Consider the following 18159-nt stretch of genomic DNA (forward strand, 5'->3'; position numbering starts at 1 on the left):
ACCAGGCCACAATTGCAGTAACGCGCATGCTTTGAAGAAAAGAAATAAACTAGAACATTTGCTCAATACTGCTTAGATTCTGGAACAAGAACCCTTTACAAAACATACACTGCTAAGGTTTAAGTAAATTTTTCCTCACAAAATCATCTGAAAGCCTCCCCCCCCCCTTTTTTTACAAACATTATGATTATTATTTTACCAAAATGCACTTGCTTTTCTCATTCTAAAGAATAACAGACACACAAAAGAATAATTCATAGGTGATTTTGTTCTATTACAGAGTTAATTTGCGTTCCTTAAATTGCTTGATTTGTACATATCTTCTATTTTGCCAGTTTGGCTAGAAGGCATTTGTAAAACTCAGAACATTGCATATCACTACAACCCTGTAATGGTGGAGTTTTTGAAGATAAGAAAATATATTCCCAATGACTTTTAAGGAAGCAGAATTTAATTACCTTAAATCCAAGTACTCCAGTTTGTGGATCACTCCATTACTTGCCATTTCTATAGCTTCCTTTTCTTTCTCTTTGTAAATATATGATATCCCTCTCTGCCTATCAGTGATCTGGAAGGGTGACTCTGTCAATTAAGCAGAGGATTTTTGCCACATCCAGAAATCTAATTATTCAAACTACTTCACAAAGTACATTTTTTATTATTAATATTATTAAAATTATTTACATACAATATGTGCAAAGTTCAATATACAATATTTTGTTACAGTCTCATTTGACCAGAATAGTTATTGGGATGCTGCACTATTTTACTTAAACCAATATAAGTAGTTTGATGTTACTCCTGGAAAGCAAAGATTGTCAGTGCAGGATCCTCCATAACTGGGAGGGCAAGCAGAACACGGCACCCCTACTTTATATGGCGCTTCTCCAATCCAGTTCCCCCTGAGGAATAAAAGTAATAATGTGATTAGCACATAGAATCACTGTTTGAAGTAGCTCTCCAACAGATCAATTAGGTTTAGTTTTCTATCTGTTATGTAGGGCTAAAGATTCTGCACAGCAGCGCTCAGATGATCTGTGCCACAAACTAGATATAATGAGTACTCGTATTGGAGTGCTCTGTAGACTGTTGGCTGTGGTCTTATATATACTAGCCTTTTGCACTCTTTCACTCTTGTCTGATGTTCCTAACCCTTGTTTTAGACCTTCTTCGCCTCATTCGGATTCTTATGGACTTATATATATATATATTCTATTTTACCTCCTTTTAGTTTTTTTTTAATAAAAGAAATGTGTTGTTGTTTTTTAAATGATTGTACCCCTCCCTCCTTACGCTGGTCTACGACTGTAAAAAAGTGTTGTTGTTGATGATGATGATGTTGTATGTAGGGCTAAGTCTATTGTGTGATTCGGTGAAGGAAAAGAAAATCACAGAGTTTGGTACTTGATACTGAATAGTATCACAACCAGATGTGATATTCATGTTATTCAAGTTTCTAGCCCCCGTGGCTGAGAATGGAGGGTTGGAAGCATATGGACAAAGCCTGGCCACCTAACCAAGAATGCCAGGCTTTGAAGAAGAACCCCTGCCTGTCCCTACCACCCAGAAGTGGCAGAGAAGCTGCCAGTGCTGGAAAACCCATGTCCTTCCAGATGTTGCTGTATTACAGTTCCCATCATCCCTGCCCATTGACTGTGCCCTCAGAGGTTAATGGTATTCAGAGTCTGATTACCCACCCTTGCTCTACTCTCATCTGTCACAAATGATAGAAGAGAGTAGATAGAAAAAAACGTGAAAGTGCCATTGTCTCCTCATTTGCTGTCCAGAGCAAGGAGGATCCACCCTGGCCCTCTGTCAGATGACATCATCACTCATACTGTGGAAAAAAAGCCCCAGATCTGCGCTTCCAGCCCCTTCTTGCTCTGTTGCGCCACTGAAAAGATGATGAGTCAGCTCAGTCAGATAGCCTGCATGCTAATATGAAAGCTGGTGAAAAGAAAAGAGAGCTACTTACTTTGGGGCATAGTTGCATACCAAATAAACAGCTCGTCGCCAGACTGACCCCCAGACATTCATGTTGTGGCATGTGTGGATTGCACAGCCTATTCGATTGGAAGTGGCCCAAACCATCTGAAGAAAGATTAATGTCCATTTGTTAGAGTCAAATGTGGAGAGAAATACAGATAGCGTAGGGAGCCGAGCATTGAACTGAAGCATGATATTGATGTATGAAAAGCTGAACTCAAATCACCTGGGTGTAATGTGTGCACACGGGCCCATAGCATCTCAGCGGACACCTTGGATTACAGTCCTGAGGATACGGAAATGCGTAGTCTTTCACTTCATCGTACCATGGCTTCACCAGCTGGAGAATAGATCGATACCTAGGTGTGATTGAAGTCACAGAGAGATAGGGACATTTCTGAATGTTCAGCATTATTGATGTGCATAAGACAGATATTAGGCTGTGGTTATTTCCTCCACGTGATCAAGTTCTCAGGTACGCTCTGGCCTCTTACAGAGTGACTACGATTTCCATGATCATGATGTCTTGAAAAACTGACCTATATTTTTGTGAATAAGCCCTGGGACATGCTGAAGAAAATGCATGCTCTGTTTGATGCTAGAGTGTTGCTGATACTTATACATAATCTGTTATTTATATAGCTTCTGATTTTGCTGGATGGACAGAGCTGTGAAGGTGATTATTTTATTTTTTGTGTATATGTCCTTTTAGAATTTTAGAAGTTTCCAAATGGTGAACAATAAAACAGTATTTTTAAAAATGAAATGTGAACATTTGCATACATTTACAACAACTAAAGAGTGATCTCTTTGCCTAATTTGTATCTCATGTATTCTTGGACCCACATCGCAATAATTTTCTTTACCAAAATAGCAACAGTCACTGCGTTGTGTCAGACCCCATTGCTGATCCATGTGCTCCAGTGTACACAGAGTACTCCTGCACAAATAGGCTTCTCTGTTTACTTCACTGGAAAGGAATGCTCTGTGCCTGGATCCTATTGCATGTGTGAAGCTGGCTCATTAACTAAGTGAAAGGGGCTGCTTTTGTGCCAATGTTCTCAGGAATCTTCTACATCAGGGTAACTGTTGCCAAAATACATTGAATGAAGATATGCTACAAGTCATCTGCCCACCTTCCAGTCCGTACCGACAGATTTTGTCCCAAGAATCTCATTAAGTATGAAGGGCCATGGTCCCAAATGCAGGTGGCAGCCCATGCTTCAGCAGACTTGGCTAGATTTTCATCCCACACCTGGAAAAATACATATTCTTTAGTAATACTGAACACAGAAACAGGGTGGGGAGTTCTAAAATATTAACTGCATTGTATTAAGTGGGAGCAGGGCTTTTTTCAGCCAGAGTTCAATGGAATTCCCCACCTATCAAGTGAGCTCCATTGCCATTACAGTGGTACCTTGGGTTACAAACACCTCGGGTTACAGACACTTCGAGTTTCCATACTCTGCTAACCCAGAAGTAGTACCTCGGGTTAAGAACTTTACTCAGGATGAGAACAGAAATCGTGTGCTGGTGGCACAGCAACAGCAAGAGGCCCCATTAGCTAAAGTTTTACCTCATGTTAAGAATGGTTTCAGGTTAAGAATAGACCTCCGGAATGAATTAAGTTCTTAACTAGAGGTACCACTGTAGAAGAGAACAAGGAAGGCATTCGTGGGGAGTTCCAGCACCTCTTTTTTCTATAAAAACAGCACTGAGAATGAAATAGAGAGAGTTGAAGGCAACTGCATGGGGTGTGACAGAACTTTTCCTCTTCCCTAAATCAGATTGGTCACTTCTGCCATGTTTCTTACACAAGCCTGATGGATCGACCAAACATGATGGTGGTGACTCAGCTAACTCAGGACCCCTCTAAATGGGTGCTTTATTGTGGGTGTATTCTGCAAGATGCTCTTGACACAACATTGGTGCATTGGTGATGAAATTATTCTGCTTTAGTTCCTCTATGCTTCACCCATGCTACCATGTTATTGCTACCTGGAGGTGCTCTGGCACAACAAAAGTGTGTCAAAAACCCCAAACCTGAACATTTGTGATTAAAAAAAAGTTACAGGACTTCAGCAGAAAGTTACAGGGTGTACAATGCTTGGAAGCAGTATGACCACCCAAGTGCAGATAGTCTTGGACATGGGATCACAAGAGACTGCCTCAATAGCATCATGAGCACAAATCATCATGATGCACAATAAAAATGAGGTCTGGCAGGCCCCTGAGGCTTAATTCTATGCATGTATAAGCTTTTTCAGGCATTTGCCTATGCAGTAATAATAATAATAATAATAATAATAATAATAATAATAATAATAATAATTTATTTATACCCCACCCATCTGACTGCGTTTCCCCAGGAACTCTGGGCGGCTTCCAACAAAATATTAAAATGCAATGGTCTGTTAAACATTAAAAGCTTCCCTAAACAGGGCTGCCTTCAGATGTCTTTTAAAAAGAGTATAGCTGCTTATTTCCTTGACATCTGATGGGAGGGCGTACCACAGGGCGGGCACCACTACTGAGAAGGCCCTCTGCCTGGTTCCCTGTAACTTGGCTTCTCTCAGCAAGGGAACCACCAGAAGACCCTCAGTGTCCAGGCAGAACGATGGGGGTGGAGACGCTCCTTGAGGTATACTAGACCAAGGCCATTTAGGGCTTTAAAGGTCAGCACCAACACTTTGAATTGTGCTCGGAAATGTACTGGAAACTCAATATATGAAGGGAGCTATGGGGCTGTGTGCAGTACACCTGCTCCCAGCATCTCTGCCCCTGCCAGCTTTATCCATAACATTGGTGCATTGAGGGGGAGAGATCTGAAGGGGAATCATCACCTTTATTTGCTGGGCAAGCTTACAATCCTATGTGTTGTTGTTTGCCCGTGGTGGCGCGGAGGATTCTGAGCACATCCCGTCTCTCACACACACACATGCACGTGCGCACACACAGACAGGTTTTTCATTTCAGTCAAGGAAACCAATTCCAAGGCACTTGAGTCCATATGCATAAATCATGTCCCTCTGTTTAAAAAAAGTATATGGACGATATTGGGTGTGAATAAACCTGATGTAATCTCTGGAAAGCCCTTCCCACTTGACATAACATGAATAATCAGATCCAAATATGCAGTCATTTCTAGGGTGCTTGGGAAATGTTTTCACCGCACAGTGATCCATTTGGCAGAGCTATTCTGAGACTTGTAGCTTTGTGAGGGGGGTAGGGGTCTGCTCACAACTCTCAGTACCTTTAACAAAATACAGCTCCCAGAATTCTTGGGGGGAAGCCATGACTGTTTAAAGTAGTATCAAAGTGCTTTAAATGAATAGTGTTTGAATAGTGTTTAACTTAGGGTCAAACTACACATGTTGCAAGGGTTCTGTGATCAGATCTCCCACATGCCATATATCATGGCAGGAAGATTTGGGCTCTGTGGCAAGCCAGAAGGGATTTTTTTAACTCTTTCTCCAGCATGGATTCCATGATGCAAAACAACTCTCTGAAATTGCTGTTGACTCCAGAAGGGGTGGGTGGGAATAGAGCACAATACGGACACCTTTCTTGCTTAAGCAGCTCAGAGAGGAGGGATTTTGCATCAGAGTTAGCACAAGGAAAGGGGTTAACCACACCCCACTTACATTATGACCTGATCTAAAACCCCTCCCCTACAGCTGCTTTTAGGAAGAGAAGAACACACTGGGAGATCCAGGCAGCGACAACTTTAAAGGAGAGTATTTCGCGACACTAAAGAGAGATTGTTGTATCAGCTTTTGTAGGTGGATCCAAAGATTCTTGACATGAACAGTGGACAAGCATTTGTGCCACAGCTTTGGGAAAATAAATAGGGTACAAGATGTTTTGCAGCTGAAGTTGGCTCTAACGCCACCATCCAACCACAGTCTGCTATGTGATGCAGGTAGAAAGAGATGTTTTCTTGGCCATTTGTATTATGGACCTTTGTTTCTTTAAGCAGTTCAATGGACACATGCAACCTATGTAGCAATCACCATATATGGCCAAGTATTTAATATAGAGGAAACCACTTCTCTATCTGCCTGCTTTTTACCCATGACTGGAAAATGCCTCTCCTCTCCTTTTCAGTGCATACTAAGTGATGAAAACACATGAGCTCATTGGAATTTATACAGACAGATTTGGCTGGCATTATGTATTTATTTCAGCTATGAGATCACCTGGATTCTGAGCTGTCCCTTTGCAAAGAAATCATTCTTGCATTTGTAATCTATTGGAAAGTCCATATACTAATAGAAATGAATTAATACTGTGATCAGCTAGCAATTGGCACTTTTCTATGAGCAATTGTGTGTGTGTGTTTTAGATTAGTAACTATGTAATCTATTAAAGAACTATAAACAAAGGTTTGGTTCAATATTTCAAGTCAATGGTATCCATCCACTGAGGTTGCCATGCATAAATTGTCTTGATGTGCAGCAGGGATAAAATCCCATATACCACCTCACTTCTGGACTTACAAAAATGTATGCATGCAGCAAGAGGTTGCTACACTTGTGAGAAATCCCCTCCCCTTAATAAACTATTCTCAGACATGTAATTCTAGTCCTATTTCACACTCCATCCTATTGTTGGTAGGAAGAGTGCGTCAACAGATCTGGCTGAATATACCATAAATAATGAGTTGTATCTAGAGTAGACCTCCTGAAATCAATAGACAGGACTAACACAGGTCCATTAATTTCAAGTAAAACTTAGTTGGATGCAGCCTATAGTTTCCCAATCCCAAAATAATATTTAATAGACCTTGAACTATTTGCCAACCTTCCAAAATGGAGTCATTCCTTTCAACATGTAGAACATGTAGGACATCACAGCACTTCAGCCAATAGCTATAGGGGCTCACAGGTAAGCACAGGAGGGAAACAATGTCATATATGAAAGTATATTGTGTATTTCCAAGACTATTGCAGACTGCTGTTAAACACTGGTCATTGTGTGTGTGTGTGTGTGTGTGTGTGTGTGTGTGTGTGTGCGCGCATGCACGCGCGCATGTATGTGTGTGTGTGAACAGATAGATAGAAACAGTGAAAGGTTGCTTCTTTAAAAATATTTTCCATTATCCATTCAAAATAATGGAATTATTGGAAGTCAAATATGAACATTTCACTATCCCAAACTTTAGGCTTCTTTTTCAAACTAAATTCAGTGGCATTTGTACAGTACCAAGTTAGGGATGAAGCTGATCTGGAAGCCCTGTCCCCTAATTTAAAATACTTAACTTTTATTATCAAAACATGCACAGTGCTTTCTTCTAATCCTGTGTGCTTGACTACTGCTGTTTCCATTTCACAAAGTGAGAACGAAGACCAAGAGGCAGTGGTCTGTGCATGGTGGCACATAGACCTGGATCGAAACCTCTCATGTTCTACCTGTCAAAATTCAAGGCACTGTATTTGCCATGCTCTATGGAGTTCTTCTGAAAATTTCCCTTGCTTGTGTTGAATTAAACAAAACCTCTGTTATTTCATCAGCAGAATAAACCTCTTGCAAAGTCTTACAGATTGATTTTAGCGCTTGCCAAACTCATCATGCAAATCCTAATTCTATATTCCACTATTAGTCTCCCAGGCTTTCTAGGAATTATATCATTTGGATGCAATTTTTATCCTGTGACATCACTGAATATTCTGTTGTTAACTTAAATAGCTCAAAACCCGCAATATTCCTTTGTTTTGTTTCAGATATGGAAGTGAATTAATGATGTCAAGGGAAATAGATTCCATATGTTTTGGTGCACAGTCCTGAACTCCTTGATATGTCAAATATAGAATCTCATTTGATAGGATCTTTCTGCATTCAGAGCTGAGGGAATAGTCAGACAGTAATTGTACTAAATCATTAATATACACCTAATTCTGATGTTTGCCTTTTACGAAGGATCTGGCTGCATTTATTTTGGGATGACTGATCTTTTAAAAGACTTTCCACAAATATTAAATTTGCATATGGTACATATTCCTCCAATCAGACCACTTTCAGGAGAACTGGAGTGAAGCACTCATGCCATAGCTATTCAAACTAGGCCATTCCTTCCTTGCTTCCTTCCTTTCTTTTTTCTTTCTTTTTTAATAGTTCAGGAAGCGCTTTGTACTAAAAGGAAATCCTTTCCAATGTCTATTTGTTAAAACTGCTCTGTGATCTTTCATTGTTAACACATTTCCTGGCTTGATTTTTTAAAAACATTTCCAATAAGAATTTTAGTTCAGTCTGTAGCCGGTTGCTGCAAAAAAGCCACCATGTGGATTATATCATTTGGGGGGACTGGGAAGGGAAGTCAGCTGAAAAATCTACAGCTTTTTACACGTTCTCAGATTTTAATACGCCATTAAAAGCTTCATAGGGACCTGGCCAATTTTCAAAAACATAGCTATGCATTTAAACAGATGCATATCTTGTGATGTTAAAGACATTATGTGCTCTTAATGTATCCATATATATCCCAGTCAAGGTTCAGTTTTGGAAACATTCACTTTGACAGTCTGGCCAAAATCAAGGCAAAGCAATGATAAGAACATGACTATGACCTTGTTAGTGTTTCTTGGCTGACATTGCACACCGACGGCTGCTTCTGATGTTGCATTTCCTTTCTCGCATGTTGGAAATGTAAGCAAAGATTTATCCCACCAAAAGCCAAAGGCAGGAGCTGTGACTTTATAATGTCAGAATGGTCACATGTCAGTAAAAAAGCAGTGGCCTGCAGAGAAAGTCCCAGGATCTTTATTAGACACGTTTATAATATTTGCCTCTGGTATTCTAAAGCTTTGAAGACGTATGCTTTCAATTAGTTCCTGGCTACTGCCCTGCATGTGTTTTCAAATCTCAAATATAGAAATGAGCTACTGAAAGCAGCTCTGAGACAGGGATTTTACCCAGTTGGTTCCTGGGTTGGGATCTAAAGAAGAGGCATGAATGCACAAGAGATTTCCCTTCAAGAAATCCACTTCCTCTGCCAGACACAGCAGTTTCCCTCTGCTGAAGAGATAAGCCTCTTTTTAAGTTGAACAGTAACTTTTAACTTTGGCAGTGGGCATCACTGCAGTGAAAATATTTGAAATCTTTGACTGAGCAATGTATTTCTCTTCTTCACTCACACATCTTTTCTTTTCTTTTCCCTCTGTCCCATCATTTTGATTAGCACAATAATTAACTTACGAGCTATCCGAAATAACTGCAGGATGATTGACAGCAGTTTTGTTTATGTAAGAGCTTCCTCACTCATTAAATATGTTTTTGTTAATGGGGGGGAAATGGGAAGGTCACCTTCTCTGTAGTTTGAAGGTTGAGTCAACATAGTATGGTGGTTACTGAGGTTAATCTTCAGTGGGATTAATTTTATTGCATGGTTGATATTATGAACTGTCTATTGTGTATCTGATTAGCTGGGCATAGTTCACAGTCCAAGACCATTCAATGTCAACACAGGCCAGCATGTTGTTCCTAGAAATTCTGTAACTGAGAAGCAGCACTCTGACAGTTTTCAGGCCTTGCTTAAATATAAAGGCTCAAAAGAGCATTGCACTCTAGCGGGTCAACAGCTGCCTTCCTGTAAGTGCCATTTGGGAGCTCTCCTGGGTGCTGTAGAGCCCAAACCACCTGCTACTTGTGCTTTGCATATGCTACCTAGGTAGTAGTTGGCTCGTAGATGAACGCAAGCTCTTCAGACATTACTTAAGCAATGCCTTTGGACCTAACATTTCCATACATTATTCAAAATTGCAGTCTCTTCCATATTTGGCTGGCAATGCAAGTCCACAGAGCCAATGTCTATGTTATATGAATTGTAGCTCCATTTCCCCATCTCTCTCTGACCTTGCTGCTGAACAATTCTGAGTTCTGGTGCCACATCACATCTTGTCCTCTATATACTACAGTACACATTACTGAAAGTTAGATGAGGCAGTAGAACCACCAGGTTCTGCAGCAACACAACTTCTTAGAGTAGCTTTGAGTGACTAACAGTAAATTGGTATAGTATTCAAACATGTCACAAGACTCCTTGTGCCCAAGTCTACTTATCTGCTATCAAAGGAACTTGTTGGTAGGGCAAGATTCAGCTCCCAGCCCTTTGCCACCTACTGTTGTGTACAAAACAACATTGCAAGGTTCTAAGGATATTCGGTGGAGTGAACCGATGCCTGTGATTTAGTGTGCATTTTTAGTTCGTAACAATTCAGAGGGTCTTTTATGCAACCATAACTGAATGCAAGATCATAACTTGAGCTGGGAAGGTTTTTTTATCTAAGGACTTGTCCACACTTCCATTTGCCCCACCACACTCCCCCACCTTGGGAAAACCCACAGTTTAGCACACAATTGGAACAAATGCCAATGGGGTTTTCAATGGATTCAGCACTAAAGAGTGGGTCTTCTAGGGGAAAGCAGTGGGGCAAAGGCAAAACCACTTGGACTCATGGCTAGAAAGCATGAGACAAGCAGAGAACTGCTCAGACCCAAGCGGAAGTGTAGGTGAGCCCCAAGCAGTAAAGCACATACTCTGTATGCAGCAGGGCCCAGGTCTCAGGTTCTCCTGTGAAAAGAATCAGATACTAGGTGATGTGAGAGACCTCTGCCTGAGATCTATAGACCAGCTGCTAGTCACTGTGGACAATATTGGGCTAGATGAGCATCCAGTCTGGTCTGGTCTAATGCAAGGCAGTTTCCTATGTCCCTAAGACTGAACTGACATAGACATGCAATTGTGGTTTTCTGAAGGCTTGTCCTTTTCCAGTGGCCTTGGAATACAAACCCATTTTGTGACCTTTCAGTGCAGCACATTTGTAGGCACGAACAATGTGTTCCTAACTACTGCATGTGACATTTGCTATTTGAGCTTCAAAATATGCTATGGGATCCAGTGTCACTTGCAATGACTACCTTTCAGTGAAACATGGATAGTTTATAATCAAATTAAAGGCTCATTCAGGCTGCACTTTCTAGACACACTTACCTGGAAGTAAATCCCATTGCATACTTCTAGACATAGGTAGGATTGTGCAGTAAGAATTTATGCCAAGAAGGATAGTGTGTGATTGGAGATACAAAATATATGCCATTTCAACTAAAGTGTTTGGGAGCTAGGTTAATAATTGCATGTGTTGGTTCCTTCTCTTTGGTGGTGCCAAGCTTATGGAACTCTTTCCCTAGGAGAAAGAGTTAGAGGATAGCACTGATATAGTGAGCAAAATGGAAACCTGGTGGTGTCGTTCTGTACATCAAAGAGGGCATTGAGTCCAGCAAGGTAGAACTCCCAAAAGGGGCAGACTCCTCTGCAGAATTATTGTAGGTGATGGTACTGGTTGCCAATAATAATTGCATACTGGGGACATGCTATTGTTCCCTTAATTGGTCTGCCATTTTTAGTGTCTTCTTAAGACCTCTGTGTACTTAAGTTGCTGGAAGCCACAGGAGAAATGAATGCTCTTATGCTTGAGTCCTGTTTGCCAATTTCTTACAGGCATCTGCTTGGACACTGTGAGTACAGAATCTTGGACTAGATGGGCCATTGGCCTGATTCTGCAGGCTCTTCTTATATTTTTATGTGATGCATTTGCCACTCTCCTTCCCTTATTGTTTAGTAGAACTTTCACCAGATGAAACTTGACCATCACATGGTGAATTCCCTCTTCCCCACTATTGACCACCATGATGTGAAAGATAGAGAGTGAAGCTCTCTACAATAGTGGACAAGATTCAAATAATGAGTGTTGCAATGTAGTTAGGAAACTATAGTTTCCTATAGAGATGCTGAATCCTATGGATCTTAAACTGGAGACTGAAAAGAAATTGTAGCAGTAGAACAAGTAACTTAGATTTTCTCTCCAAAATTGATTAAATAAATATCCATTGTTATAGTTCTGGGTTCCCCCCTTTTCATTTCCACAGTTTATCTTGATTAATTTCCTGAACTCTGCAGTGAAAAGTACTGTTGCTTTTGAAGTGATTTTCTTGGCACTGCACAGTTCCAAAACTCAGATGGGGAAGCATGAGTAAGACAACTTGACACTGCAGCAGCACCACCTCCTAGTCCTGAAGGGAAGATTTGCTTGGTTTTTTGTTTTGTTTTTTACTTATTTATTATAGATAGTCAAAAACAACCTCCATTGATATTATATATGTTAATTATTCCTAAAAAGGTTCACCTATTAAAATTAAGTTTGAATTATGCCCTTCCTTCCTTCCTCTGAATTTTCTACTCAAAATAAGTCAATATTGCTGATGTTGTTAGCAATACGTGGCCATCTAAGATGCTCCTGTGACTTTTAGATGAACATTATTCTTGTATAATAAAACAATAGCCCTTTCAGAACTATGTGAATTCTTTACTCAGTAGGTAACAGAATTTCTGCTGAGCCAGCCTATTTGTTACATTAAAATGCATTCACTGAAAGCTGCAAAGAAATGAAATTTTATATGTAGAGCTGCTGTAGTACATAGTAATTCATCTCCAGGGGGCTAGAATGGCAGGATCACATTACTGGCAGGTGCTCCAGAGTGTGCATTGGCTTCCTGAAGCATTCCAGGGACAACTTAAGATGCAGGTCATAAACTATAAAATCCTAAATAACATGACTGCAACATATCTTGGAAGTTAACTCTTTCCCCATGCCTCATAACCACCTCTAAGATCAAATAAGAATCTTGTCAGCTACAAGTTTTATGCATCAAGTAGGAATAATGAGGACACACAGGGAAGTACCCTCAGAAGTGCTTCACTGAGCTGTAGCTCAGCAGCAGAACAGATGCATGAAGAAGGCCCAGCATCTCCAGGTGGAACTGGGAAAGACTTCCGTCTGAAATTTTGGAGAGCTAGATCATGATGGGGTGAACCCCTGTTGCTCTGTCCCAGCTTCTGCTAACCTAGCAGTTTGAAAGCATGCCAACTTGAATAGATAAATAGGTACCGCTGTGGCGGGAAGCTTAACAGAGTTTCCGAGTGCTCTGGCTTCCATCAATGTGTCCCATTGCGCTAGAAGTGGTTTAGTCATGCTGACCACATGACCCAGAAAGCTGTCTGCAGACAAACGCTGGCTCCCTCGACCTAAAAGCAGAGATGAGTGCCATAGCCCACAGTCGAATTGACTGGACTTAACCATCTAGGAGTCCTTTACCTTTACCTTTTACCATACAACCTCTCAACAAGTTCAAGGAATGCTAGAGATGGGTCACTGGGACACAAGAGCTAGCTCACCCCTACACCTGTGCATTCAGAGTGAGTGAGAAAGGTATTTCTACATTTACTTTACTACACAGACAGCACGTGCCAGGACTCCCTGCAATGGTGGCAGCTAAAGAGGAGCAGGGCTACTGCACATCCTCTCAACACCTTCCCACTTTCATTGAACACTGGGTTATTGTCTGACATTCCCCCCCCCCCCCATCCCAACATTATAACTTAATAAGGGAGGAAGAGCAAATATTTAATGTGCAAACAGAGCTCTAAATCTGGTTGTGCAATTATATATTTGCAAGGGTTTCATGCATAGAGAGAACTATGGGAATTGCTAGATTTACAAGACCGATTCAACCAACCATTTCCTTGCATATCAACTGGTTCGCCCCAACTCTTGTTAAGCAAGATTTTTCTTCTAGTTTACATTGTGGGGAATACAGTTAAGGTTGGGTCCATCTCACTCAGCTGATGATTCTGTTGGGTCCTGAAATTTTTTTCGTCAATACCACAAGGTATTCTGGTCCCTTAGAATCCACAAATTTAATGATTGGCTGCATTCCAAGAACATGGGTATTTCCTGGCATTCAGCAAGCTTGGTTCCAGCGTGCTGCACTTATTGCCAAATGTCTGGTATGAAAAGCTTCGACAGCAAAGGTAATCCAAACCTGAATGGCGGAAATGGTAAAATTGGCTTCCAAGACACAGACTGCTTATACAAGACAGCAAGCTTTGCAAACACTGGGGGAGGGGAGAGGATCAGGAATCCATCCTTAGAATGCATTGACTAAACACTTGGGCTACTGGTATGTTTGCTCAGTCACTGGGATTATCTCCTGCTCTCTCTGATCCCCGTTTTCATGTGTTTGTGTGTTTTACATATTTTCCCCTGATGTCTCTTGAGATGCTGTAGAAAGAAGATGAATGACCTGGATGTACAACACTGTATATCGAATTTATATTTTCTGGGAGTGGGGTGGTTATTTTAGTGATGAGGCAGGAAGGAGGGATTTCAGCCAAAGAAAGTCATTCTATTCTTGTTTACTTTGTTGCATATTTGATGCTCTTCTAATATCAAAGCTAAAGAAAACAATCACTTTTTTAAAAAAAATCTGGTGAGCATGTGGGTTGGATGGGTCATGTGGGGCATCAGGGCAGCTTGTATGGGAGCGGTAAAGTACCAGGTGATCCACCATCCCATACAATTAATAGATTTTAGATGTTACTGCTGCAGTATGAGATTCAACCACAAGGAAACGGTGCCATGTGCTCCTCAAAATGGCCATGCAACATTAGCTGCCTTTTGTGGGGGACAAGGAGGTAGGAGAAGGTGGCGGAAATCTATGATCTATATCCCAACTCCTAGATAAGCTGAGGATGGTCCATTCTAGGCGGTTTTGTGCTGAATTCCAATTTAAAGTTGTTCTTCCCTGATCCCTTCTATCCCTCTCTCTGTTTTCATCCTGGGTCTATTATATCTGTTTATATTATTAGTCCTTAAGGTCAGTGGCAGAAGAACCCTCTCCGGCACCTGGGGTGGCGCAGCCCATATGGACTGCACATCTGCGGCATCCCGCGCATGCACAATCTGTACAGAATGCCGCACATGCGCAGTCCGTATGGGCTGCCACTCATGCGTGGTGGCCATACGGGCTGCCACTTGAGTGGCATTCCGAATGAACTGCACATGCACAGCAGCCCGTACAGCCGCCATCCGAGAGGCAGCCCATACGGACGGCACGTGTATGGACGGCCATCTTGTCACCCCTCCCAGAGTGGTACCCAGGGCGGACCGCCCGCCCCCCGCCCCCTTCCTACACCACTGCTTAAGGTAGAGATGGGAAACTTGTGACCTTCCAGATGTTATTAGACTACAGCCTCTATTATCCCTGACCATTGGCTATGCTGGCTTGGGCTGATGGGGTTGTCATCTTAAACATGTGGAGGGCTGTCCCTGTATCAGGAGATAACCAAGGTGAAGAAAACTCAAACGTGCTGTGGCACAGTTGCCCTTACTAAATGCACCATGAGCCTTCCTGAACAATAGCCTACATTGTTAGGTACAGTGGAAGAGAACTTAACCTAAGCTAATCCACTACAAACTTTTATTGGCTTCACATTAGGTAACTGCCATGACTTTTCCCTCTCTCCCTTAAAAAAAGAAAGAAAGAATCTTGGAGACTGTAGTTTGCAGAACAGGATGAGAATTCTCTTTTACAGATCAGTAATATCCCTCACAGAACCACAAGCACCATGATTTCCTGGAAAGAGGGAATGGCAGTTCACATAGTTCAAGTCTGCAATGTTAATATGTCCCATAGCAATGTTAACATACTTCCTTCTATTCCTGGCTTTCTCTCTCTCAAAAGCAGAAACCAATTGTCACTCAAACATATCATGATAACCGGAGTGTTAAAAAATATCCATGCTTTAATATTGCCATGGTTTTTAGGGTTATGTTTAACCCTTAAAAAGCGTGGGAGCATTAAAGCATGGATACTAAACTATGGGTGAAGTGCTGTAAATTAATATGAGCAAGTCGCCCCAAATCCTCTTTCAAATTCCCTCATTCCCTGACCATTTTGCCATACTGGTTAGAGATGATGACTACTGGAATTCAACAACATCTGGAGGTCATTCTGTTATTTTAGGTATAGTAGGAACCCTACATTCAGATAAACCATTGCAAAGAAGATTGAAAAGCTCCGCCACCCCTGCTCCAGTAAGTTTCTGATTGTTTTTGTGTATTTCATAGAGAAAGCACCATCGATGTGTATTGCACCCTGCAGTGATACAAACAATGCAGCATTAATGCAAGAGGTTACTGGCATTCAAAATATACACAACTGAAGACAGACCTGTAATAGTGGCATGGCAGCCACTATTATACCCTATCCCAAATTTCTGTGTCATAAGTGGCCTGGGTTATTCTGTTCATTCAAAGCTCTAGAGAGGTTTCAAAAGCCACTGATCTAATTTAAAAGAGGATGGGAAAGGAGAGGGGGAGAAATGACATAGTGTAATATTAAGAGTAGCCAATCCAGTCATTGTTGGACTACCACTCCCTTCATTCCTGGACAGTGGCCATGCTGCCTGGGGCTGATGGGAGTTGTAGTCCAACAACATCCGGTTTGGCGCCACTTTGCCTTAGTAGCATGAAACATCAGCTTTATACTTTCTAAAGTTCAGGAGTGGGTAGGGAAGTAAATGAACGTCTACTTACCATATATTCCATGTTAGATGCTGGTGGGAAGACTTTGCCTCTGACTTGGTTGTGATAATCCAGAATGGCAATCATGTCATTCTGTGAAATATATCGTTTCCTCCTGGTTTTGGGAGGGCTTGCAGAATCCGGAGGAATGTTCAAGGCCGCTCCAGCGTCCGTGTAATTATTGGCTGACAAGAACAGCTCAGTGGAGTTGTGTGACTCTATTGCACTTGTTTCACAGAGAATGGAAATCAAGAGGGTACCACTGATGGCAGAAATTACTGTCATTTTGGGCCTTGGTGGTGGGGTGGGGAGCAAAGATTTACTTCAACTCACTATGGTAAGCAGAAGATCTGTGAAGGGAAAATGGTTAAATAATGTGACTGGGGTCAATGTGAATATCTTTCTCTTTCAGATGAGTTCCCCCCAACCTTGAGTTTATTTATTTATAGTATTTTTACCTAGCTCTTCAGCTGTTTGGTCATCTACATAAGGTAACTCAAACTATAATGTTTCGAGAGAGTCAAATAATGCCTTGCTTTGTCTCAAGTTGCCTAGCAACCATATACACACATTGCCCTATAACATACAACAGGATTTATTACTGGCCATCTGACTACAGCATAGAGCATCTAATAGCCTGACAATGAAAGCTCCATCCATCCTGGTGATTAGGAATGTGCTTTTGCACTCATTCCCCCCCACCCTACACCCGCAATAAATATTCAGCTGCAAAGCGATAGGCAAGAAACCTGAGAAGACATGGAAACACAGTATCTCACTCGTACGGCTAATAACTGAGTCCAGCAAAATAGGATGTGCATTAATGAAAAAGTGCATGCAAAGCAAACTGACAGAGCTCAATGGCTTACCTCTTTGCAGAACCAAAAAGCCTAGTGTATTGTCCTTCCAAGTTAAACAGCTCTTGTCTGTGCTCTAGTGTGAACCCTTGGAAAGAAGTGTGTGTCTTATTACAAACCCTCAAAGAGAAAGAGAGGGAGAGGGAGAGAGAAACTTTGCAAGCTTTCTAGCGGCTGGCTACAGGAGCTGCTAACAGCTTTTATATGTTAGTCTGTGCGAGCCACGAAGGGCAAATCTTTCCAAGAGTCTTTTGCACAGCCAAAAATGAAAGGGGAGGAGTTTTGCACAGGAAACACAGTGATTGGGTACCATCTGGTTTTTTGAGGTTTTTTTACTGTGGGATATTAGGTTATTATTTCACTCACCCCTACCCCTGACTACAAAGAGGCAAAAGTCAACCCTTTTCCCTTTCAAAATGTTCAACCTTTCCCACAGTTTTCCTGCCCCCACCATCCCCTTCCCACACACGGTTGGCATCCAGTTTGGTTCTCTAATCCCTAGTGTTAATAAATATATATCTGATAAATTGCACATATATTTTGTTTTTCATTAGTTTTCTTTATATAATGATATTATAGCTTGTACAATGAGTAGCTTAAAGCAACAGAGAAGTGTTTGGTTGATCAGGCAGTATTGTGTGAAGCCGACACCTGAAGCACTGCTAATAGGTTTATTTTCATGGCAATTGTGAAGCCGGAATGAATAAACTGATAACTTGGGAAAGATGTTCAGTCACCTGAATGCCTGCCTATGAAAAGCTACAGAAGCAGCTTGACTTGAGAGCAAAAGGGGGTCAGGGAAACATCTGGTTCACATTTAGCAGAATATAGTTGGAATTACTTAGGCAGGGAGCATTTCAGCCACTTATACAGCAAAAGCTGAGGGCATAACACTA

The 18159-nt window shown here is 41.4% G+C and overlaps 1 protein-coding gene across 1 annotated transcript; it reads right to left on the reverse strand.

Moving 5' to 3' along the window:
• Positions 1-625: 625 nt before the first annotated feature.
• Positions 626-17502, reverse strand: PI15 (peptidase inhibitor 15). Its single transcript, XM_028736674.2, has 6 exons — positions 17276-17502; positions 16419-16756; positions 3123-3241; positions 2213-2345; positions 1976-2091; positions 626-902 (listed from the first exon to the last, which is right to left on the reverse strand). Exons 2-6 carry the CDS (start codon positions 16689-16691, stop codon positions 767-769), a joined length of 777 nt encoding a protein of 258 aa, XP_028592507.1. The 5' UTR covers positions 16692-16756; positions 17276-17502; the 3' UTR covers positions 626-766.
• Between the last annotated feature and the right edge of the window lie 657 nt (positions 17503-18159).

This window comes from Podarcis muralis, chromosome 8, assembly GCF_964188315.1.
Source record: "Podarcis muralis chromosome 8, rPodMur119.hap1.1, whole genome shotgun sequence".
Classification (NCBI taxonomy): domain Eukaryota; kingdom Metazoa; phylum Chordata; class Lepidosauria; order Squamata; family Lacertidae; genus Podarcis; species Podarcis muralis.